Source organism: Phymastichus coffea, unplaced genomic scaffold (genome assembly GCF_024137745.1).
Source record: "Phymastichus coffea isolate CEN01 unplaced genomic scaffold, Cenicafe_Pcof_1.1 PCOF00007, whole genome shotgun sequence".
Classification (NCBI taxonomy): Eukaryota; Metazoa; Arthropoda; class Insecta; order Hymenoptera; family Eulophidae; genus Phymastichus; species Phymastichus coffea.
The window spans coordinates 1505759-1532144 of NW_026706818.1; the positions used below are offsets into that span (position 1 = coordinate 1505759).

General features: G+C 45.0%; 1 protein-coding gene across 10 annotated transcripts in view; it reads right to left on the minus strand.

Annotated features, from left to right (window-relative positions):
• LOC131669021 (inactive dipeptidyl peptidase 10) overlaps nucleotides 1–26386 on the minus strand; it is a 1674792-nt gene that overhangs the window by 229598 nt on the left and 1418808 nt on the right. For all 10 annotated transcript variants that reach the window (XM_058943594.1, XM_058943586.1, XM_058943627.1 and 7 more), the window contains 3 exons: nucleotides 8685–8848; nucleotides 8475–8617; nucleotides 8207–8401 (listed from right to left, as the gene is read on the minus strand). In XM_058943594.1, the coding sequence (XP_058799577.1) occupies nucleotides 8207–8401; nucleotides 8475–8617; nucleotides 8685–8848 (502 nt within the window). The remainder of the gene's footprint in view (nucleotides 1–8206; nucleotides 8402–8474; nucleotides 8618–8684; nucleotides 8849–26386) is intronic.

Genomic DNA, 26386 nt, shown 5'->3' on the forward strand with positions numbered 1-26386 from the left:
GTTGCGCTTGTTCTCGTCGGAATTTTCCCCAATAACGCCCTATCTCTTGGTAAAGTACGGTGACCAGAGTTAGGCGCATTTAAGAATGCACCTAATGCATGGTCTTTGTTTCAGCTGACGGAGATTGCCGAGTGAGACCAAGCCAGCCCGAAGCTATTACGCTAGCGACAGAGTATAGAGGTGTTAGAAAGAGAGAGAGAGAGTTGGGGGCGTGCGTGCCCCACGCAAGATTAGGCAGGCGCGTGTCGTGAACCAATTAGCGCATTGGTCGCGCGCCGCCTAAGTAGGTCAAGTGGAGTAAGAAAGAACGAGGAAGAAGCTGTTGATCGCGGAAGAAAAAACGAGCGACATAGACGGTAGTGAGTCGAACGGCCAGTCAGAAGGTTTTCCAGCCGATCGGAAGTAGAGACGGTAGTGAGTCGAGCAGTGAGTCCATATTTGCCTCATTTGGCTCCCAGTAACTTTTTCTTATTTCCTAATCTCAAATTCTTTTTGACTGCATATACGAGGTGTGTTCAAAAAGTAACGAGAATTTTTAAATTTCGCGGGTTTGGAGAGTCCGCTTGTATAAAATTTTTTTTTATTATGTTGGTACACATGTCCCTGAAGTACGATAAAATTTTCAGCAATATTCATTGCTTACTTTTTAAGTGGCAGCCGCTAACGTTAGACGTGTTTTTCGAGCTCGGCGATTTTTGTTTGTGAAAAAAAATGGATCAAAGAATTTGTATTAAATTTTGCGTAAAAAATGAAATAAAGTGTAGTAAAGTTTGTCAAATGTTAATAAAGGCATATAGTGAGTCTGCTATGAGTAAAGCAAGGATTTATGAGTGGTATAAGCGTTTCCAAGATGGCCACGAAAACGTTGAAGATGACGAACGACCCGGACGCCCAAGCACATCAACAACCGATGAAAACGTGAAAAAAGTGAAAGAAATGGTTATGAACGATCGCCGAATCACAATCAGAGAAGTCGCTGATGATGTTGGCATATCAGTTGGCTCATGCCATCAAATTTTTTCGAATGTTTTGGGTATGAAACGTGTGGCAGCAAAATTCGTTCCAAAATTGTTGAATTTCGAACAAAAACAGCGGCGAATGGAAGTTGCTCAGGAGTCGCTAAATGAAGTCAATAACGATGCAGAACTACTAAAACGTGTTATAACAGGTGACGAAACATGGGTTTACGGATATGATGTCGAAACTAAGGCTCAATCGTCCCAGTGGAGGCATTCTGGATCGCCAAGACCGAAAAAGGCTCGACAAGTGCGGTCGAATGTGAAGGTTATGCTCACTGTGTTCTTCGATTTTAATGGCTTAGTGCATTATGAATTCTTGCCACAAGGTCAAACAATCAATAAGCAGTACTACCTACAAGTTCAACGTCGTTTGCGTGAAGCAATCCGAAAAAAACGCCCGGATTTGTGGCAAAACAATTCATGGCTTTTGCACCACGATAATGCGCCTGCTCACACTTCATTGCTTGTTCGTGAATTTTTGGCCAAAAACGAAACTGTAACGATGCCTCAGCCTCCATATTCGCCAGATATGGCTCCATGTGACTTTTTTCTATTTCCAAAAATAAAGAGAACATTAAAAGGCCGTCGTTTTACAAGCATAGATGACATTAAAAGCGAATCGCTGAAAGAGCTAAAAGCTATTACAAAGATCGAGTTTCAAAAGTGTTTCGAGGATTGGAAAAAGCGTTGGCATAAGTGTATTGTATCCGAAGGGGACTACTTTGAAGGCGACAACATTAATGTAGATGAATAAATAAATATTTTTTTCATAAAACGAAAATTCTCGTTATTTTTTGAACACACCTCGTACGGCATCTAATACAGCATTCACATTTCAAGAACTATGTTTCTTCAAGGTCTCCTTAACTTGAGCATGGAATAATGGTTCAGCATGCCTCAAAAACGTATTCAAATCGAGATGTTTCAGATTGGTTATTACACCGATCTTTATTCTGCCTTTGAACGCACTATTGATGTAGTTGTATTATTGTGTTATGTGATGTATTGAGAACTGTTTCCTTGAAAAAGTCTTCCAAAAAGTCCTCGAAAAAATCCTCAAAAAAGTCCTCGAAAAAGTCCTCCAAAAAGTCCTCGAAAAAGTCCTCGAAAAAGTCCTCGAAAAAGTCCTCCAAAAAGTCCTTGAAAAAGTCCTCAAAACAGTCCTCAAAAAAGTCCTCGAAAAAGTCCTCAAAAAAGTCCTCAAAAAAATCGTCGAAAATGTCTTGGAAAAAGTCTTCTTATTATCAATAATTATTAATTAATTTCAGCAAATAGGTATTTGTCACAGTACTAATTTCAATTCAACATTGTTACTTAAGACTAGGGAATTAATAATAAATTTATATGACGCAAAAATACAGAAATCTTATAATTAATTATTTGTGAACTCGTCTGATTTATTATGAAACTACTATGGCTGCTAAAACACTATTTATTTTTTTTTATAATATTAATTACAATATTTGTTTAGTTTAAATTACTATGATTTGATTCGGAGCTTAAAATGAATATTATTCTATTTATTTAACATTATTTTAATAGACTCATCTTAACGGCCGTAAAACGAAAATAGAAATTTTCCAGTATTTCGGGGAGAAATTTTCTCAGGAAAATTTACGTAACTCCAGGCTAGTCGAAAAATTAACCTGACACTCAGAATCTAACCCCAAGAACATTACTCTACAAGTGACGTAATTACATGATTGCAGTCTTGTAATTACCATAATCTTGGTGCGAATAATCACGTTGACGAATTTATCATTTAACAATCTGGCTTTTGGGCGCTGCCTTTTGCATGGATTAAAGCGTATGTGATGCTATATTATTTACATGGTCTATAAAATAATTATAATTGGATTGTAACGGTCCTATCCATGAGCTATTATTAGATTACTGAATTACAGCAACCCGTCAAACGCATACATCTGTTTACTCAAATCAGCACATTAAATGGCGCCACCTCACCTATTATTTGATTGTATTAGTACAAGAGTCTAATTTCATAACCAAAATAAGGAACGTGACGTCACAAAGTAATAGATATAGATATAATGATTTTTGTTATTTAAGGAAAATATGTTAATTAGAGATAATTTTAATATAACAAAGTATTTCTTATATAGATTTTAGTACGTAGATTTAGAATATAGTTATACGTAATAGTTATAAGTTTATAGTTTAATTATTAAATAATAATGAATTTTAATACACAAAGTTAATTTATTGATTACACTAAAAATATGAATTATTAGAAAAATGTAAATAGTCCTAATGCAAAATGAAGAAGAAATGAACATGAGTAAGAATTGGTTTCATTAATAACAGCTTTATAATAACTGTTATTAATAAATAAACAATTAATAATTTATTTAAACAATAAGTTGTATATAGAACGAAAGCGTTAATTTTATACTTAATGACAACTTTATAATTTATAAATCTTAGATAATTAATCTAATAATTGCGTTATAAGATTATAGAAAAAACCGTTAAAAATCTGTTCTAGCTATAATAAAGAATTTAAAATGTTTCAAACAAGAATTTGCAACGGTAGTCGATTAAATTAATCAAACCGTTCGCGATTCTGCTTCTCGCGCGTTAGTTCAAACAGTTAAGAGAGAGAGGGGGCACGCGATCTTTTGAATAGGCAGTTTCGCCTCAGCTGTTCACGAGAGTTTACCGCCGATTTGTGTTTTGCACTTTGTTTCGCAAAAGTAAAGTTTTCTTTGGGTCAATTACGTGCGTGAGTGCAACGGCATTTTCGTGACAGATAATAGCAGCAGTACAGAAGCAGCAACAAAGTTATATTAAGGCAGATCGAGGCAGGGCAGCTGATAATCGAGGGGCAGCGGCAGTTTAGATTTTTGCAACAAAAATTACGGCTGATCACCGTAATTGCACCACATGGTAGGTGCACCTTCCGTCATATTAAGCGATACAAAATACATTCGGTATTTTGTATATTCGTGATAGCGTTATTTTTTGTATTCGCGTCGAGCGTTAGTTCGCGGTAGAATTCGAATCTACTCTCTCTCTCTCTCTTTCTCACTGAAAATAGTTAATTGTAAAATCCTATTCGCGAGCGTTAGTCTTTCGGCCCTACAAAGACTGTAGTGATTTTTATTAATTAAAGTCTGTTAAATTTATTCGCCGGTTTCGTCATTTAATTTTCCTAGTAGCTTAAGTAATTGAAAAAGGCTTAGGTCTTAATCCAATTACATCTAGGGGATTAAGAAGATTAGGAGTAAAGTCGCTCACACTTAAAAGTCATCAAGTGTAACAAGACACATGACTTAAGGTGAGTTCAACTCCATTTGATAGAAGACAACTAGGATAAATCATCTGACATTAAGGCGAATACACGTATTATCATACGTGTTTAACGGAGCGGTGGTTTGCTCTGCATCGTGGGAGTTTGTTCTTAAATAAATTTCCCATTTTCAGATTTATCTCCCCCGTTACAAATTATAATTTACTAAATTTACTATATGATCTATATGAATTTACAGAGTTCAGACAAGAATAAACTAATTACAATTGGACAATTTATGACATCTTTACATTTTTCTTAATTCTTCAAAATATAGTATAAGAATATAAATTATATTTGTTACAATACCTCTTTCTTTGGACTTTTACTCTTACTACCAGGCTACATATCGAATTGTACTTGAAAATATATAATCAGTACTTCCCGAGGCTAACATCAATTTAATTTGCTGATGATCAAACAATAGCTATATATTGTACAATTGAGAATTTTCTTATTTTCCCTCTTTATAATAAAACTAATTTGAAACGCGGAATTCAGACACGGTATAATGATATAACTGTCACAAATGTACAACACACCTAAATGCGTTACGAATAGGAGAAAAAGAAGTTTGGGATGGGTGACCGAATGCTCATCGCTGACCGGAGGAACAAGACCAACGAGGAAAGGTATGAATTTTTCTAATGCCTTCTTTGTTTACCTACTTATATTGATGCTTGAAATATCATTAAGTAATATATTCAATATATATATTTAAAAAAAATCTATTGTAATATTAAAGAACAATTTTTGTAACTCATACAAAATACTCATTATTGGTCGCAATACGGCCGGCTTCACGAATGGAATGTCAAATTCCACATTGGTTTGCCCAATATTCGATTTACATGTATCACTACTATTAATAAAGTTTGTCTTGTGTCGGAACGTCATAAAGAATGTCATCGCATTATGTTAAATAGAATCTTTCAAATTAGGTTTATAGAAAACTGTTTATTAACAAAATAAATAAAGTATAAAACTTACAAATGGAATGTAGCATCGTATATTAACGTATTGTATATCAGTTAAAAAAATTGTTCTTCAATAATACAATAGGTACTTTTTAAAATATGTATATTGGATATATTACTTAATTATCTTTCAAGCATCAATATACCAATTCTAAATTAATAAACGCATTAATAAAGTTTCACGATAATGTAATTACGATAATGATGCATAAATATAACTGCCTTTCTAAAGACTTTTCTTAACTGAAAATATCGATGAGTATCGTACGGTACTATCAATCAAAAAAATGATGTAATTATCTAGAATGGAATCTGAAAAAGTGCATTTCAAGTTGCACTAATGATTTTGAAGAGATACGTTAAGATTTTTAGCAAACCAAACCAAACGAAAGCAGCGCCGGTAGACTTCCCCTACCAATACTTCGCAACGAAAAACACGAATAATCTAACGTTGTCACGAAGATTTATGCAGTTTTTAGAAAATGTGCTGTCAAAGCATAAATAAGATATCTCAGAATATAAGACATTTTAATACTACTTCAGGTATTTTATTTTTTTGATAAGTAAATTCCAGCTCATGTAACTGTTGAACCATAGGTCGTCAACTTTAACAACCTGTAATTTGTTCGATTATGAACAAAATTAGATGATTTTTTTGTAAATTAATGTGGTTGCGATAAGCTGATAATTTTCATTTGATGACTAAGCCAATTTTGTAAAAAAAGCATTTGATATTATTCTATAATAAGTATTTTTTAAACGATTATCCCTATGATAATTTATTTGAAAGTTTACGAATAGATAGTTATTCAACTTATGGCTACCGGCTTCGAAGCTTATAAGTTTATTTAATAAAGAAATTCATTGAATGACGTGGAAATTCGATATCATTAACAACTATATTTTGATACTGAATCAATAAATAAATACAATTTTTAGGCATTGAAAAAACAATATTGTCCACGTTTCCTCATCAATCCAACTTAAAAATAATGTGATACAGTAGTTTTAATATAATTAAGTTACATTTATTAGTATCGATTTATTCATAAAAGTGACCTGTGACATTATACATTTATTATACAGGAAAATAAAAATATATAGGATCAGATACGCTTGGCGCGTTCTTACCTTTTTTCCATTTCTTATTGTTATACGAGTATTTTTACCATTTTTGACATAAATTACTTTATTCAAAAGAAGGTTTTTCTAATTTTTTTATAAAACACATATCACAGCGGAAAAATGTATATTATTGTTACGTCCGGAGTTTACAAATATTTAATTCAATTTACTTGAAAAATCAGTCTAGAGTAAGCGAAATTATAGAAAGAAAAAGAAATAAAAGGAGAACCTGTCGTAGCGGGTACTCTTCGTTACCTTTTGGATTATTGTTTTCTTTGTGATTTGTCAATCTGCAGCCCGTCGTTTGCCAACCAAACGGCATTCGCTCGAACTCCCGTAAACCGAGACCAGGGACCGCGAACGCCGTATATTGTTTGCTATTTTCCGATAGCAAAATTTGCCAAAACGCCGCTCGCCGATCTATCTTCGACAGGTAGACTGCTCCGCGCAACCTGTCCAAGATAGCATCCATGCTAGGCAACGGATACGCATCTACTTTCGTGACTTTATTTACAGGTCTAAAATCGAGGCAAAATCTATAACAGAATTAACTGACTTCATCGGCAACCGCGTATAGATAAATGCCTGAGTAACACACAAACGGGAGCAGAATCCGCAAGGTAAGCTGGCTAGCTGCGCATAATACGCTTGCATGTAGAAGTTAAATTGCCGGTTGATCATACGTGAGCTCTCAAAGCGAGTAGTGATAATTGCGCGCGTATCGCGAATCCATTGTAGGCGAGCGATCGTTGCGTGCGCGAGTCAGCGAACAAGATAGCGACGCTTGTAGCTGCCACGCGCTCAAAATAATTTCCGTCGCACAAGCTTTATTTTGTAACCAAACATCGGATCAATAAATGATGTCAACGCGATAAATAGAAAATAACTTAATCATTGAGTGACCCGTAAAAAGCGCCCATTCCCGCATTTCGTACATTCACTATCGTCGTACACCTTCGTGATTACGCACCCATTTTTCTTAGTTAGTGGAATTCAATCATACCTCCGACCGAGGCTGAAGCTGCCTAATAAAGACAACTGCAGAAATCAACGGGGACTTCACCCGAAAGTAAGGGCTAACGTCTAGGATAAGGTCGCAGTGCGAGATCCGATGCAGAGGACGCCTATGTGATTGCCCGTGGAGGGTAATCCTTGGTAAAGATACCGAGCACAGCGAAAATGAACGCCATTGCGTGACGTCACAGCTACTCTAATGCAGCTCGCGCTTATTTTCGCGCATGCAAAAAGCTTCGCCCATAAACCCGTACACAGCGTAGCCCACCAACCATCATACCCAGTCACAACACTTATAATGTTCTTGTATATGAAAAAATGATAATATAAGCATATATCAAAATTAATAATTTAAAAATACAAAACTAATAGTATTGAAAATGGTTAAATACTGCAATACAAAAATAGTTAAGCATTGAGACATAATATTAAATATACATAAAATATAAAGTATTCGTGCGTGGACACTTCTTACTTGGTTTTACAACTTGTTTATAGAGTGTGTGTGTGTGTGTGTGTGTGCGCGCGCGTGTGTGTGTGTGTGGGATTGTGTATATGTACATGTATATATATTTGATAATGAAGCATAATTTTTCGCACTAAGTCGGCTCATTAAGCCGGCTATATTAGGCTGGCACAGTGCAAAAAATCACGCACGTGTAACAAATGACTATTATCATCTATAAATAATAGTGAAATACTTCTATCTAATATAAATTTCTACTCAATTACTAAAGCCGTTGAGCGTATTAAATACTTACTCAGTTACTTCAAGTTGATCAGCAACATCGACGGTACCAAGTCGACGATAAACTTCGTGCAGTAGTTTATAACCTTGACCACCGCTACCGCGGCCATCAATTTGTGCTACAATAACATTTTTTCTACTAGCTAAATAAGAATTCCAATCAATTTTGAATATATCGTTGACTAATTGTGAACCAGGAGCTCCATAGCTGTATTTTATTATGGTGAGTTATTATATTATACTATTCATAGATTACATCTATTTTAAATATATGTACGTACGCTTGAACTACCAACGGATATTGAGTTATTTCATCTTCTCGAAGTCCTGGAGGTAAATACAATCTTACTTGAGCATTATATCCGCCACTTATTTGTACTGGAAATGTTTTTATTTGTGGCAACGCTAAGTTATCTAATTTTTCCTGAAATTTAAATTCTTTGTTCAAATCACTTCCTTGAACGAGAATAATTTAACTATTTTATAATCACCTTTAAAATAATATTTTTTTGAAAATCTGCCATAAAACGTGGCATTGACAATTCCGTCTTGTATAGAGAAACTGTCGGAATACCAGGTCCCAAGCATTGAAGTATGAAGTATTCAAGATTTGGTGAAAATATTGCACTGTAATACTGACATATATCTGGAATTTCTGCAATAACAAATTATTATTATTATTATTATTATAATGGTTTCAATCATCTCAACAATTTCAATTATCTCATTCAATATTGCCAATTTAAGCGTAATCGTTGTCATGCATGTGACTTTAAAATAATGTTACAAATTATGTTAGTAGACAATGTCAAGGTCATGATTTAGTTTCTAGTTAAAAATATCTAAAGATATTGATAATTTTTTTATCATCAATCATGCCAGAATTATACAGAGTTTTCTGCCAACATTCTTTTTATATTCATTTGACTTAGTAGAGATCATTTCGAATTTATATTTTATTTTTAAACGTATAGATGTCTGCTCTTTCGAATGTGATGTCAAAAATAGTGGTTCGCATTTAAAAAAAATAATTTGTTCTTTAACTGACCTTAAAGGTGAGGTTTAAGGTCTACAAAACTAAGGTCATCATTAAATTGGGCGGTGATAATTAGTCCTAATCTGCATAATTTTTTATGAATGATAACAATCAACCCAAGTACAGAACAAACGAGCCTGCGCTATCGTTAATAGAAAGTATTTTGACAAAGCTTTTTTTGGTTCATGTTTGACGAAAAAATCTACTTTGAAATACTCATACGTATTACATGCACCTGTAATATGATATTTGTTTGTAACGAATTTGCATTCTGATATAAAAGAATTATTGACAAACAGAATGAAAATATAAAAAAAAATACCGAAAAGATTGAATAGTTACAATGAAATATAGCCAATATTTATGTCAGATTAAATTTATTAGATGTAACATATGTATGGATACGAAGATAACTGTATTGTTTTTACCGTGCAGACATATCGCTAAAATGTGGATCAATACTTTATGCTTGTACAGTATGACGTCAAGTTATTACCAGGTATGTTCATGCTTAGTTTGCATAAATGTTTCAATAAAGTAAATATTATTTTCAAATATGTCTGTGTATACTCTTGAATATTTTAAACTTAATCTTAAATTTTATTCAATACAAAGTTTATGTTACCACAGATCTGCAAAATAATAGATTCTGATTGTTATTGGCCAAAAGGTCATTTCTGGAGTAATTTTTTATGTAAAATTTTAATCCTGAGATAGAATTTGTCCATTACGTCAGGTTTTTTAGATATCCAAACCTAAAGCAGCAAAAAAGGTAGTTTTTTGGTATATTTGAGATTCCGTAACATCGTGGAAAATTTTTTTCTGAAAACAGCGAAAACTATCTGAAAGATCTGCTTTTACCCTTCGAAAGTCATATTTAAGATTTGAAATATCTTTGTTTTTTCATTGAGATATCGTTGATTTGAATCACATATCTTAACAGTTTCGAAATAGGCAATTAGGGTATACGAGTTTGGGGTTGTAGCGTCGCAGGTTATAACTCTTGACAGTTGAGGAACTTAGGGCATAAGAGTCTGATGTTATAGTCTTGCATATGCCGTATGTGCGTATAAGGGAAATTATCTGTTTTTAAACTACTAAAATACTTGATTTTAATCAATGATATCTTACTGGAAAAAAGGTATCTCAAATAATAAAAATGGATTTTAAAAAGTAAAATTAGACCGTTTAGGTGGGTCCCTCCGTTTTCAGAAAAAAAAATTTTCCGCGATGTAACGGACCTTAAATATACCAAAAATTGCCATTTTTGGCCCTTTAGGTAAGGATATATAAGAAACCTGACGAGGTGAACAAATTCTATGCGAAAAATGACCATCAGTTTGCCAACAACAAAATCATAGAGATTTGTGTAATTTGCTCTCGTCATTATTGCTTACTCCTTCATTAAATATCTTTCTCAATCTTTATTTCTTTATTTTTATCAAATTTATCCCTGTGTCTGATGCATGAAATGATATTTTTTAGTTTACTGACAAAATCTCTTGAACTCATTTAAAAATTTAAAAATGTGTTGTAACAGGCTGCCGTTTAGTCTGTAATCTTGTAAACGTACCTTTATTTACGACTAGACGACGCCTTGTTATCTCCGTGCTCAAAGCACAGCAACCTACCTTGTCTCGGAGTGCGCCTGCGCAGAGTCTCCTTACTGTTCCGAGCTGGGTTCCCCCAACTCGCCGCTTGGCGGCGCTGCCGCCCTTACTAGTAGCGCTCGTGCGGCCGCCGCTGGAACCTAGGTTGACGATTCCCGCCTATCGATATTTTCTTGATTCGTGCTACGCTACCGGCGAATTCGAATCAAACGTAAACAAATACTGACGCGACCTCCGGACAAAGGAAAGACTAAATAACGACTATTTGATTTGAAGGTGACGATTAATATGCACTTTATTAATGCAACTTAGATACACGAGGGTTTGGCCGAGAGACTTACGCACGCTTGTGCGAATGACAACACACGCAGATTGAGAGAAAGAGAAAACCGCGACTACCGCGAACTAACCGCTCGCGCGCAACAATTAATTACCTCGCGCACGCTGCGCGGGATCGCACGCCAATTACAACGGTAAAAAGGGGGAAGGTGCACCTACCGCGAGAACGATGAGGATACGGTGGCCAACCGTACCCGAACAACAAATCGCTGGAACGCCGCTTCGCTGCTCGCTGCACCGCCGCGAATACTGTTGCTGCTGTTGTTGTTGCTGCTGCTGTTGTTGCTGCTGTCACTGCTACTGCTGTTGTTGCTGTTGCTACTGCTGCTATTGCTGCTGCTACCGCACCCAGCACTTCGCACCAAAGTTCGCACCTCTAAGTTCGCACCACCACACGAAAACGTAAAAGGGCTCGGAAAACAGGTTAGCTGCACGATACAGGCGGACTGAGTGGCACAGTCATACTGCCGGTCGGAGCCTCCCCTCCCGGTCATTGCCCCTACGCGCTCTCTCTCTCTCTCTCTCGCGAACCGAACGCGGCTCCTCTCGTTAGCCGCTCATTAACCTCGCGCGAGTCTGACGATTTTCGGTAATCGTTGCAGTGTGTATGTTTGCGCGCGTGTGTGTATGTGTATGTATATTATTGAATTGAGTTATATGTTGTCTTTCATTTTAGTCAAGATATATAGTTTTTTTCTATAAATGAGTAGAAATAAAGAAAAAATATGTCACAGGGCCCTGGCCAAAATGGCTAGTTCTCTCTTTCTCGCGACTCACTCCTTTGTTGTGGCTCTGGCGAGCGTAGTGGAAATTAAGAACCATTACTGATGCTCGCAACGCTTTATTTCAGGGCCAATACCTGTGTCGGGTATCGTCATTGAGAGTCAATTGGAAGCGAGAGCGGCTGCGGCGATGAAGAGAGAGAGGAATAGATGCGTCGTGTGTGACGAGTGAGCGAACGCGAGTGACCCGCGGCGATCCGCTTGCGAGAGCGAAGCCGTCGGCGTTGCTCGAGCGGGCGGGCACGCGCGGTTGGGGAGAGAGATCAAGCCGAGATCTTGAGAAGAAAAGATTGACCGTGACGACCGAGAGCATGCGCGCCATAACAATACGAATCGTCGATCAAGGAGCGACAAAGAATCGAGACGACGCTGAGCAGATTGCTGCCAGGAGAGATGTTCCATTGACGCCCAAGTCATTAGGGATTTCATCTCAGCCTGACATTAACCTGCCTGCAGTTCCAGCAACAGTTCCAGCCAACAGCATTCGTCAGGTCAGGTCGTTTCTCTCTCTCTTTCTTTTTATTCGCGAGTGCGCGACGCCTCGGCGAGGTGTTCGCAATCATCCGCGAGCATGGCGAGAACGGCGAGAACGGCGAGATCCTCCTTTAAATTCCTCTCAACCTATTGTACCGTGACCCGTGCGTTTTTCTGCACGAGCGAAGGCACGCAGCCGCAGAGAACGATGCGTAGATCCGCGTCGTCTCTCTTTATAATTGTGAATCTTAATGAGCAATAAAATTGATTAAAGGTTATTGAGAGTAATTATTGTATGCGCCCGTCATTCCCTTCCTCGGAAGTTAGCACCCATCACGCCAACTTCGTAACAAGGCCCATCGTCGCCGTTGCAGTGAAGCGAAAGAGCCTCGCGCACCTTCCCCTTCAAAATAATTAGTGACACGGCACTTTGGCACGGGCCCATTGTATGGTTCGTGGGAATTATCAATAAGATAATTTTCCATACGCGTAAGTTCAGAGTAACAAGTATTTAGTATATTAGTTAATATTATTTTTTTTCCATTGTAAATTTTAATAGAATATTACACGTCATTGCTATTTATGCAAGCAAATATCTATTAGATGATAGCAAACGCGTTTTTAAAGGTATATGGCTATTGAATGATTACTTATTATTATTGCTACACATAGAGAAATCATCGCTTGAAAATGTCTTGAGTGATGGATAATCCGAGCCTTCAACGATAGTTGTTCTATAAAAAAAACTGTACTGTTTTGTACTCCTGGCACTTTTTACATTCGGCAATAAAGGTACTAACGTCGAACCTATCGTAAGTCTTTTCCCGGCCTAAATGTCCAGAGGAGGGCTCGCAATGAGCGTCGCGCAACACGCGTTCTCTATGCTCGACCGGCACTACCATGCGCCAACACTCTTCTCTGTTAGTGATCGGATCGAGCAAGTGATTCTGCATGAATTTATAGAGCGTGCTACCTTCTACTCTCCAAGTTCTATACTTTTTCGGCCTAGATAACACGTCCTGTATCCGTTGCAAATACCACTTATCGCTCGTGTCCTCAAACGCGCATACCTCATATTCGCCTTCGAATTCTCTAGATAGCGCGTCTGGCACATGGTGTAATGCCCCTTTCCTATGTACTATCTCGCAGTCGTGCTGCTGAAACTCAAGTACCCATCTCTCTAACCGACCTGTAAGTTCTCTCTTATTCAAAATTTTCGTAAGCGCGCTATGATCAGTAACTACTATAAAGTGTGACCCCTCTATGTGCGGTCTAAATTTCTTTACCGCAAATAGAACGGCTAAAAACTCTATCTCACTAACCGTGTAGTTACGCTCATGAGTGTTAAGCATTTGGCTGGCGTAGCATATCGGATGCTCGCCATCGTCGAATATTTGAACTAGACACGCGCCTACCGCAAAAGATGAACCGTTGCAGTGCAAGTAGAAAGGGCGCGCGAAGTCCGGGCGCGCAAGAACAGGCGCCTCAGTCAACGCGCGCTTCAACCTTTCAAATGCGTCTTGCTGAGCTTCACCCCAGTCCCACGGTTGATCTTTACGAATTAATTTTGTTAGAGGAACTTTAATATCACTTTCATGTTCAATAAACCTAGCGTACCAGCCTACCATCCCGAGAAAGCGACGCAACTGAGCTACGTTGCTCGGAGCCGGATAATCTACAATCGGTTGCACCTTATTGTCGTCCGGACGCAAACCCTCACTGTCTAAGCGATAGCCCAAATACGTCACTTCTGTACAGAAGAAATCCGACTTCTCGAGATTATTTTCTAGACCTTCGCTACCTAACCTCTTTAATACCTTTTCTAGCCAAAAGACATGACTTTCAAAGTCCGCGCTAACCACTAGTAAATCGTCAAGGTACCAGAAAACGTGCGGTTCGTATTCAGGCCCGAAAAGTGCGTCCATGACTCTCATGAACGTTGCCGGCGCGTTTACCAAACTGAACGGCATCCTTTCAAACTCCCAGAGACCTAATCCCGGTACTGCAAAAGCTGTATACTGCTTGCTCGGTTCCGAGAGCGGAATCTGCCAGAATGCTGACTTTAAGTCGATTTTCGAAAGATGGACCGCGCTGCGCAACCTATGTAAGATTGAGTCCATGCTTGGCATTGGATAAGCGTCAATCTTTGTCACTTTATTAACCGGCCTAAAATCTAGACAAAATCTATAACCGCCGTCTTGCTTACGTACGACTACCGGCGCGCTAAACCATTGACTGTTCGACGGCCTGATTATCTTTGCTTTCCACAGGCGCATCGTTTCCTCCTGCAGGAAAGCGAAGATTTTCGGCGACATTCGACGCATCGGCGTTTTAATCGGGCGCGCGTCACTTACATCGATAATATGTTCGATAACGTTGGTGACTGCCGGTGAATCGCCAGACTCGGGGACGATCCGGCGGACGAGCGCCATGATCGTCTCGCGCTGAGTCTCTTCGTACCGATTCAAACCTGCGCATTCCACAAACACGTCAACTGCTTCACTACCTTCGTCGGCAAATTGACACCAATCACTCTGATCACCTGACCGCCAGGCACGATTCCCGAAATCAATGTTAATTTGCCAGTTCTTACAGAAATCCGCACCTAATATCAGGTCGTGTTTTAAAGTTGACACGGCCGTCACGGTCAGCCAGGCGATTCTACCACCTATCTCAACACACAGTCTGAGGTCGCCTAATGTTCGCGCTTTTTCACCTGAAATACCTTGCACGAATATAGTTGGCGGCCTCAAACGTTCCTCGTATCTTTGTGCAAGTCTCGGTCCTACAACTGACACCTGAGCACCTGAGTCCAGCAGCGCGTTATAGACTTCATTGCCTATCTTAACCTTCAAGAAAAACCTATTTTCTGTCACGGCTACTAACGCTTGATCCGACTCTTCCGTTCTTAGCAAAGGTACTGAGCTATTCTCAGTCTCCCCCCTCACCGAAACGGACGGTGCGTCTGTACAGACAACCGGACGCTTGCCCAAAATCACGGAGTTGGCGGGTTCGTCAAATATGTGCGCATTATCTATGCGCGAATTTGTTGAGCCCGCCGTGTCGTCAGATGTGGAAGAGTCCACGTTCAGCTGAGTTTTGTTCTTTCCGACCGCATCCCACGCATCGTACTTAAACAAAGTTCCGCTTGTCGCCTCGTCCCGTGGTTCATGACCGGCCCTAGCACTAACACGTTGAATCGACGCTTTTCCGCCGCGCGAAATGCTCGATTTTTGGTTCTCTGGCTTTAGGGGCCCGTCCAACGCCGAGGAAATAGACTCTCCATTAACTACGAGATCTGGTTTCTCCAGCTTCTCGTCAGCTACATCGTAAACGACCTCACTACCCGGCCTACAAACGACTTGCTTACTTTCGTTTGCATCCGACTCTAATTTCTCGTCTACACCAAATACTACCGGCCTGCAAACGACTTGCTTTCTTTCGTTTGCATCCGACTCTAACTTCTCACCTACATCTAAAACTACTGGCCTACAGACGACTTGCTTTCTTTCGCCTGTATCCGATTCTATTTCTAGCCTTACATTAATGATGCGATCGGAATTCCTTATTTCCGACGCAACAACCGAGTTGCTATTTTTTCTTAGCAACTCGTCTATCCAAACCGCCCGTTCGATTTGCTTTAAGCAGGAGTCGCTGAGCGGTCGGCGGCTCCTGCACCCGAGTTTCCCTGTCTTACTTGACTACAAGTCGGACAATTTCGGAAGACAAATCCAACAGTCCCGCAAACCTGACACTCTGGCTTGGCCTCCGTCGGTCTCGGCGGGCAATTGTTCGCATAGTGCCCTGGTTGTCTGCACTTGTAGCAGACAATCGGCTGCGAATTCTGCGCAGCCGGGCACTGAGACCTTTGATGGCCAACCAGACCACACGCGAAACACGCGCCTGCAAAAGGACGTGGTCCTCTCGCGGCACCTGTTTGAGCGCCATTAGCTTGTCCACGCTGTTGTGGAATCAAACTCGGCGCGGAGAACATCGGCACCTGGGCGGCCGGCGGCTGCGCCGCAACGTTCTGCTGAGCTGCAACATTCGGTTGCGTAGCCTGCTGCGAAGAGCGGTTCTTCGCCTGCGGCTTCGTGCCTTGGGCATTAGCCGCGGCAACTTCGCTCTTCGGCCCTTTGCCCTTGGCCTTTGCCTTTTTTCTGTTAGCGCGCGTTTCCTTAGCCGGTTCTACTGTTAAAACCTCATCTAGTTCGCTCGCGACCTGTTCTACCGCGACGACTGCTTTCTTTCCGGCCAATTTCTTAGGCTCGGTATAAGCAGACTCTGGTACGAGCGTGACGTCCGCGCTCGGTAGACGTTGCCACCTTCTCGAACCTATCATACGATCTTCTAACGCTAGGCCGGCTTCCTTGAATTGGCTTAGGTCTTTAAACGCTTTGGTTTCAAGGTATCGCCTATACTGCGGATGTAACCCTTCCACAATAATAGCTACTTGCTTTTTGTCAGAAACCGGCGGATCGAAACGTCTCAAGATCGACTGGAAGGCCGCTACATATTCGGAGATGCGTTCGCGTTCTCCTTGCGACCTCTGCATCAATTCCCTATACAACTGCTGTCCGATAAAGTCGCCCATTGCTTTCGATTCAGCTCGTACCACGTACGCGCCTTACCACGCAAACTAGTGCCTACTGCGTTTAGCAACTCTTTATCCGGAATTCTATAAAAGCGCTGACAGTCCTCTAGTCCTGATAAATATGTGACAGGGTTGATAGCGATACTCGCTAACCCTGTGTGCGGCACTCTCCTCGCACGGATGTAGCGGCCGAGCGTGGCTATGGTTGACATGGCATTCACGCGCTCGTGTCGTTGCAGGGCCTGGAGAGGGGAGAGCGCGACTGGCGGAGAAGACGGTGCGAGAAGAAGCGAGAGCGCGAAGAGCGTGAGAGAGAGCGAGAGAGGAAGAAGAATAGGCGAGAACGCGGAAAGCGCGGCTCGCGCCGCGAGAATTATGAGAGCGGGAGAGAAATTGAGGGAGTTGGAGAGTGACCGTACGCTAAAGAGGTCACGGCGCGAGAGAAGCCAGAGACGACGCGCCAGGAGAGAGGAACCCCAGGACGAGAAGTCTTCGTGTGGTAGATCTCCGGCTGCTGTTCGAGCAGCCCTTCAGCGATCATCATCAGGCGATCGAGAAGCCGATCCCGGCCGCCAGCTGCCAACCAGCCGCCGCCGGTGATCCAGCGAGCCCCGCTGCCAGCCGGACTGCGATTTCGCCGTCGTCGGCTTTCCACCAGCGAGCCGCGGGAGGAGCCACCCGGTGGGTTTGTTCCCTCATTATTTTGCGGATCTCTCTCTCTCTCACGTACCAGCTCTTGCCCGGTACAACGCCGCGAATTGAGTTGTCGCGATTATTAGTTGACCGAATCCGCTCCTAATCATTGTATATTTGTCGCGTACAATAGTTGAGCGATCACGCTCCTAATCGCCGTTTGTTGTCGCGTTTTGAGGATTGAGCGAGCGCGCTCACCATTGCGTTTGTAAGAAACCGTAGCTGTAACTTTTATTGGCGTAAATAAAAGGGATCGCCTCTTTGTACTTATTTCGATTCTGTCAGTTCACCTTCCCCGTCATCGCGGTAGGTTTGCTCCTGTGGAAGTCAGCGCCGGCTTCCTTCACCGGAAAAGGACCCTTAAATAACTCGCAGGGGGCATAGCAGTGGCGCACTTCGCTATGTTCCGAGGATAAATCCCCCCCCTTTGCATGGCATCCCTTGTGTTCTTTCGGCGGGAAAATCTTTCGCATCGCTTTGTTTGACGGGAGGTGAAAGTGATCGCGAGTGCGGTTGGGAAAATCGCGTTTTCATTGTGTCAGAAGCAGTGCGGTATTTTGGTCGACTTGTGCGTTTTCGGCGAGTTCGCTGAGTTGCGGATAAGTACCGGTGAGACGCTGAGAGAGGCCAGAATTGTATTTTGAAATTAAAATTTCTTTGTTGCGATGTCGTCAACACGCTAGGCTCGAGTTACGCCAGAGTCCGAACGTTCCAAGAAGGGCAACAGCGAGAGTCGCTTTGTTTACGTTGCGCGATTAGCGCTGGTAATTTGAAATATAGCCTGGAGTTCGGAACGACGAGGCGAGCCTGGTGTTTTGGCTAATGTGCGTGATTGGTTTGTAATGTGTGTTGTGTGATTGAAGCGTGTGTTTGGTATCATCACTTCTGGCTGTTTAAATTTGAGTTTGTAGGGATTAAGCGATTAAGACTTTGTGTTGCGTGTTCGCACCAAAGTCATCGCTGTTAAGAGACTTAGCGCGCGCACGGATAACTGTTGCGAGTCGCAGAGCAATTCTTAGCGGGTCTGTTTGTTTACGCCGGACTAGGCGTGTAAAACGATGCCTCTGGCAAGGTCGCCGAAACGGCCGAAGCCAGGCGAGTCACGCGCGCGACCGGAAACCTTTAGGCGACGAGTTATGAGAACGCCGGAGATAAAGGAACTATGGGAGCGCGTGCGCGAGACACGTTTAAGCGACCTGCTAGCATGGATGGCGGCCCAGAGTCTCGCGACGGAGGGGACAACAGCGACCGTGCAGGATAGGGCATTTCGCGTATTTTTATTTAGCGCGCGCCACGAATCGGAGCCCCCAGTAAAAGCAGAGGACTACGTAGCGGGTGAAATCCCGACTACCGTTGACGCGACGCTCGCGTCAGCGGCGCGGGATGGCGCGTTGTTGGAAGCTTGGGAGGCGGCGGTGCGCGCAACGGTGATCGCGCGGCGGACGATGGTCGAGCACTCACAACGCGGCGACGCGGAGCCGTCGGAAACGCGTATTCGCATAACCGACGGTATCACTGCGAATGAGAAGCCGCTGGAAACAAATGTGAGGTCGGCGCTGAATCGGTCGGCACCGGTGGGCCACGCGCGACCAGAGGGTCTCGCCGACGGACAAACCGAGGCGGCGCGGGTGCGCGGACAGCAGCGACCGACGAGCTTTCACGGGCAGGAGCCGTCGATATGGCGGCGCGCGGTTAGCTTAATTTGGCCAGTGCGAGAGACATTGCCGGCGCGCGAAGCGCGAAACATCGTGGGCCAGGGCGAGATGAATAACGCACTAGAGTATGAGGGGGCGCGCGGCCCAAAAGACACCAGTACTCCGGCGCGTGGAACGCTCAACGCGAGGCCCGTGGCGAGGCGCGAGTCTGCGCGGCTGACCGTCCGGGCGCGCGAGAATGAGCGCCCGGCACCGATGGGAAATGCCGCGATGAAAATGCGTCAGTACAAAGACGAAGAGGAGGAGTCAGAGCACTCAGAGTCCGACGAAGCGAGTTATGATTCAGCGCTCGAGGACGATGAGGCGTGGAAGTATGACTCCGATGACGATAGGTGCGTAGGAAGGCCAAAAGCTCGTTATATCGATGGTCGGCCGGCGGACGCGGTGTCAGCGTTGAAAAACTGGTCGGTAGTATTCACTAAAAAGGGCGGGCTGACGGCGGAACAATTCCTCCAGCGACTGCACGAAGTGCAAGCTTTTTATAGATTTCGCGACGCGGAGATGTTGTCGGCTTTGATGACCGCGTTCGTAAGCTCGGAAATGATGCTCTGGTGGGAGACAAATCGTCCGAGTTGGCGAACGCTGCGCGAATTCAAGGATGAGTTTCGACGACAGTTTTGCCCGCGACGCTCGCGCGAGGACGTATATGACGCGCTGCGCCGCCGTACTCAAGGCGAGGGTGAGCCGCTGGGCCAGTATCTGACAGCTTTTCTGTATATCGCGGGTAGGCTGGAGCCGGGACTCTCGGAGCGGCGACAGCTCGAGCTGATAAAAATTAATCTATATCCGACGCTGCGGAAGTTTATCAGGTCGAAGAAGGTTAAAACGTTGGCAGAGCTGCGTGCGTGGGGAGAGAAATTTGAACGTCGGCGCGACATTGATGATGTGTATCGGCCGCCTCCTACGCCGCAAGAATCGTTGATGCCGGAGGTTGCGTACCGAGGAAATACGGCGAATGAGAATGCGAAACCGGGTATCAAAAACGCGGGCCCTGCGGTAAGAGAGTCTGTCGCGTCTGTCCAGTCTGCGAGTGGGAAAGGTCAACGTGGTAGGACGGCAAGGCCGGCGTCGAAGTCTGGAAGCGACAACGGAGGTCCGAGCAAGGAAAGCCCGTCACAACAGGATCCGGCGGCTTCGCCGGACATGTTGCCGACAGATGTAGTGGCTGCGTTGTCGCGGCTGCTGCGGACGCGCGGCGGGACGCCATCGGGAAGCGCAGCCCCGGCGGCGAGTAACGCAGCCGGCGGAGCAGCGTTCCAGGGCGTATGCTATAAATGCGGGGGGCGCGGACACCGTAAATCTGAGTGCGCGAGCCCACAGGATGCGCGGATTCCGCAACAGGCCGCGGGTGGGCCAGCAACCGCTGAGGCAGGCGGTAGCGCGGGTGTTAACCAAGCTGCGAGACGCGGCGAGGATAAGGGCCCAGTGCGCTGCTATAAATGCCAGCGGCTTGGTCACTATGCCAACAAGTGTACGTTGGGGACGCGAGCCTCGCGAAGGTGCCAAGGTTGCGGTTCGGATAGTGGAACCCTTGAAATATGCCCAGAATGCCGAGGATGGATCAGGGCAATGGGAAACTCCAACGCAGGCTCCGCGCGCCCAGCGGGCCCCGCGTAGAGTCGCATGATAGGGCACTTCATCCGGGTGAGATCGCGTTTAATAGATTGTTAGAGGGCGGACTCGCGGAGTACCGCAGACTGACTGAAACACGTCGATCAGAGCATCCGGGAGGTGAGGACGCGAGCGGCGCGCGGACAAGTACTCCAGAATATCGCGAGTACACAGGACGCGAAACGGAGAGTGTAAGGAAGACGTTCGATTGGACTGGGTTTAATGAGCAGTGGCTGAGGATGCGTGAGACCGAGTCGACGCGCGAGAATGAGAGACAGGCTGCGCAAACGCTGAATGCAGACCGAGGGAATATCCAAGGGTGTCCGAGGGATAGGCGCGGATCAATCGGGAAGGATTTGACGGGAGCGCCAGTATCGGACGACGGTATTCGAAACTCGGGCGAAACCGTGGAAACCACGCGGTCTTTGAGCAGTCCGGGAGTAGGTGCGAAGCGCGTACTACAGACCCCGGAGCAGGCTCAGGCCGCGAAACCGGGTCAGCACGACATGAGACGAGAGGTAGACGACCCTGGCAGTGTAGACGAGACGTCGTCGCGATCTGTCACCTCGTCGAACGAATTCATGGTGCTGAGCGGTACGGTTGCGGTGAAAGCATCTTTGCCGGGAGCGTTAGGCGGACCAGGGCGTGAACCGATGCGTAAGGAATCGGTGGGAAACGCGGATACTGGAGCCAGCGAGGAAGTCTCGCGCTTATGCGTGCGCGTGTGCATGGGTGAACCGAAGACGGACGCCGTGGAAAACCGCGCGCTTTTGGTAGTGCACATCGCGGGGAGACCGTATAGTGCGCTTTACGATTCTGGTGTGATGCTGACCATCGTAGGATCGCGCGTACGAAGAGAGTTTGTGGACCACATAGAGCCGTGCGATGTAGCATTGTTTGGTTTCGCGGGAGCAAAAGCGAAAATTATAGGGAAACTTCGTCTTAAAATTGAAATCGACGGAGTAGTGCGCGAGGTAGAAACGCGAGTCGTGGACGCGCCAATGCAGTACGATATGATAGTCGGGATGGACATCATCGAGAGCTTCAGTATTGGCACGGAGCATGCAGAAGGGCGTTGGCATATAAGGAATGGCCCGTGGCACTCGTTTGCAGAGTTGAAACGCGAGAGCGTGGAATTTCCGAGCGACTCGGGATTCACGCGTGCTCGCGTCAGGGCCGAGGTCGCTGGACTTTCTGAGTTGCGACCTTCGCAGCGCGAGGTGATAGAGCAGCTAGTGCGGCGGATTGTGCCCGAGAAATCGCCGGCATGCACGCATTTAATCCGGCACGAAATAGACGTGCAAGGTGCGCGGCCGGTGAAGACCCCTTTGAGGCGATACTCGCCGCAGGTAATGGACTTTATGCGCGGCGAAACGAAAAGGTGGTTGGAATCCGGATTGATTCGAAGGTCGACTAGCGATTGGAGCAGTGCGCCGGTGATCGTGAAGAAGCAGGACGGCACAAGTCGAATGTGTATCGATCTGAGACCGGTGAATAAAGCGACAAGGGCAGACGCATACCCGATGCCGAGTATCGATGCGATCCTTGATCGTTTGCGAGGGGCGCGATTTATTTCGAAGATCGATTTGAAAAATGCATATCTACAGGTACCGTTGAGCGAGGAAAGCAAGAAGTATACGGCATTTGCGGTTCCAGGGATGGGCCTGTTTAAATGCAATTATATGATCTTCGGGTTGATAAACGCGCCGGCAACATTCATGCGTCTGATGGATGCGTTATTCGGTCCGGACTTTGAGCCGTTTGTATTTAAGTATCTCGACGACGTGATAGTCGTGACCGAGACTTTTAGCGATCATCTGGTGTGGCTCGAGCGGGCATTGGAAAGACTGGTTAACGCGGGACTCGAGGTAAACGTAGGGAAATGTGAATTCGGATGCTCGGAGGTGACATTTTTGGGATACCGTCTGGATAGCCAGGGGCTGCGACCTGACGCAGACCGGATTCAGCCGGTAGTTGAGTTTCCTCAGCCCAGAAATGTCAAACAACTGCAACGCTTCCTCGGCATGTGCGGATGGTATGCGCGATTTATTGAGCACGAGAGCGAAATGAAGGTGCCGCTAACGAAGCTCACGCGCAAAAGCGAACGCTGGCATTGGGGATCGGAGCAGGCCGAAGCATTTGAAAAACTGAAGAAGGCGCTAACGGAAGCGCCAGTGCTGGCGAGACCCGACTTTGCGAAAACGTTCTATATCCATTGCGATGCGTCGTCATATGCGCTGGGAGCGTGTTTGATGCAGAAGGACGCGGACGATTTCGAGCACCCCATCTGCTACGCGAGCAGGATGCTCAACACACATGAGCGAAATTACTCGGTATCAGAACTGGAGTGCGCGGCAGTAATAATGGGTATAAAGAAATTCCGCCCGTACGTTGAGGGAACGCATTTCGTGGTGGTTACTGATCACACAGCGCTCACGTGGCTGCGGAATAAGAAAGAGCCCGCAGGTAGACTCGCGAGATGGATTCTAGAGCTTCAGCAATACGATTTTGAGATCGTGTATAGGAAGGGTCGCCTACATCATACGCCGGACGCGTTATCGCGTGCGTATGAGGACGGCGAGGAGGTAGCGTCATTCGCAACCATTACGGACCCAGACTACTTACAGCGCATGAGAGATGTTCTTGCGAGACCGGATAAATTCCGAAATTGGCGAGTAGAGGACGGAATGTTGTATAGATTCTCTTCCGATAAACTACTCGATCCAGTCACAAATCGCGAACAATGTTGGCGCTTAGTAGTACCGCTGGAGCATAGGGCTCGAGTGATGCGAGACGCACACTGCGAGCCATCGGCAGGACATTTCGGTAGGGATAAAACGTATGATAGGGTTGCGAGGGAGTACTCCTGGCATGGGATGTATCACGATATCACGGAGTTCGTGCGTTCATGTGAGGAATGCCAGAAGTACAAGATCGAACAGAAGCTACCGATGGGATTGATGAGCAGACGTGTAGTCGAACGACCATGGCTAGTGGTAGCGGCGGATGTGATTGAACTGCCAAGAAGCAAGAATAGGTTTAAGTATCTAGTCGTATTTCAGGACTTATTTACGAAATACGTGGAGTTTAAACCTCTCGTGTCGGCTACAGGGAAAGCTCTTGCGCAAGCTCTTGAGGAACTGATTTTATTTAGATGGGAGGTTCCGAGCTACTTAGTCACGGATAATGGAAAGAATTTCTGTGGAAACGAATTTCGAGCGACGTTGGACGAGTACAAAATCGAACAGGTACTCTGTCCGCCATACCATCAGCAGGCGAACTTCGCCGAACGAGCGATTAAGACGCTGAAGCTGATGGTGGCGATTTTCGTGGATCAGGACCACAGAAATTGGGATAAATATTTGCATGAATTCAGACAAGCAATGAACACAACAATCCAGGCGAGTACGAAAGTCTCGCCGGCGTTCCTAAACTTCGGGCGTGAGCCGCAGCAAGCTAAGAGTCTGCGACGCGAAGTGGAAGCGCGAGCGCCGATCATCCGCTCGTCAATAAAAGATTGGAGCGAGCGAATGACGAGGCTCGACGCGCTGCGCGACTTGGTTATCAAGCATATTGAGGAAGCGCGGACACGGCAGAAGAAGCATTATGATAGGAAACGGCGTGAAGCGGAATTTTCGGTCGGGGACTTGGTTTTGAGACGCGCGCATACGTTATCAAGTGCAAGCGCGGGGAGAAATGCTAAGTTAGATCTGAAGTTCATAGGCCCGTATAAAATTTTGCGTGTGGTTTTACCGGGAGTGTATATTTTAACCACGGACAATAAGAAACAGGTACCAATGGTTCACGTGTCCGAACTTAAGAGGTACATACCTCCGCGTAATGCGGGTAGGAACAGCCGGAAGTAGATGTTACTGTGTGGAGTGATTGTTGTGTGTGAGTGTAATTAGCTGGAGACAGGACTATTGACGACGGGACTATCATGGCGATACGAAACAATAGTATGCGTTTCCGGAATTATGTGCTAATTTTATATGGAATTTTATTACGCGAGAGGGGCTGAGGCAGCGTCAGCGAGATCGCAGCCGCGGCCTCAGAGCGTCGATCGTCGCGCAAGCGAGCCGACGCATCGGCAGCGTCAGGTTGAGCATGGTACTCGAGAACGTGATCCTGTCGCGGCAATTCTGGCTGAGATGGCGAGACTCACACCATCCCAGCGCGAAGAAGTTGCGAGAACGGAACGCCAGGCGCGCGAGCTCGCCGCCTGGGCGTTAAGCCGTAGCGCAGCTCAGGAAGACGCGCAGGGTGATTAAGGTACCAGCATGAATGACACTAATAATTATGTTCATTTTATTTTTTTTTAGCTATTTTGATTTTATTTTCGTGATTGTGCTATATTTGGTTTCTTTCTTTTAGCATTGGCGAACCGTTGTTTGTTTTATTTGGTTTTATTTTGTTTTATGTTCTCGTACTGATATATGTGTTTTAGTCAAAACCTCGGTCTTGTGTCCGGGCGAGGGGAGTTGCGTGGGGTAACCCTCGGGTGCCTCCGGCTCCCGTGGCTTAGCGGGGGGCTGTGACAGGGTTGATAGCGATACTCGCTAACCCTGTGTGCGGCACTCTCCTCGCACGGATGTAGCGACCGAGCGTGGCTATGGTTGACATGGCATTCACGCGCTCGTGTCGTTGCAGGGCCTGGAGAGGGGAGAGCGCGACTGGCGGAGAAGACGGTGCGAGAAGAAGCGAGAGCGCGAAGAGCGTGAGAGAGAGCGAGAGAGGAAGAAGAATAGGCGAGAACGCGGAAAGCGCGGCTCGCGCCGCGAGAATTATGAGAGCGGGAGAGAAATTGAGGGAGTTGGAGAGTGACCGTACGCTAAAGAGGTCACGGCGCGAGAGAAGTCAGAGACGACGCGCCAGGAGAGAGGAACCCCAGGACGAGAAGTCTTCGTGTGGTAGATCTCCGGCTGCTGTTCGAGCAGCCCTTCAGCGATCATCATCAGGCGATCGAGAAGCCGATCCCGGCCGCCAGCTGCCAACCAGCCGCCGCCGGTGATCCAGCGAGCCCCGCTGCCAGCCGGACTGCGATTTCGCCGTCGTCGGCTTTCCACCAGCGAGCCGCGGGAGGAGCCACCCGGTGGGTTTGTTCCCTCATTATTTTGCGGATCTCTCTCTCTCTCACGTACCAGCTCTTGCCCGGTACAACGCCGCGAATTGAGTTGTCGCGATTATTAGTTGAGCGAATCCGCTCCTAATCATTGTATATTTGTCGCGTACAATAGTTGAGCGATCACGCTCCTAATCGCCGTTTGTTGTCGCGTTTTGAGGATTGAGCGAGCGCGCTCACCATTGCGTTTGTAAGAAACCGTAGCTGTAACTTTTAT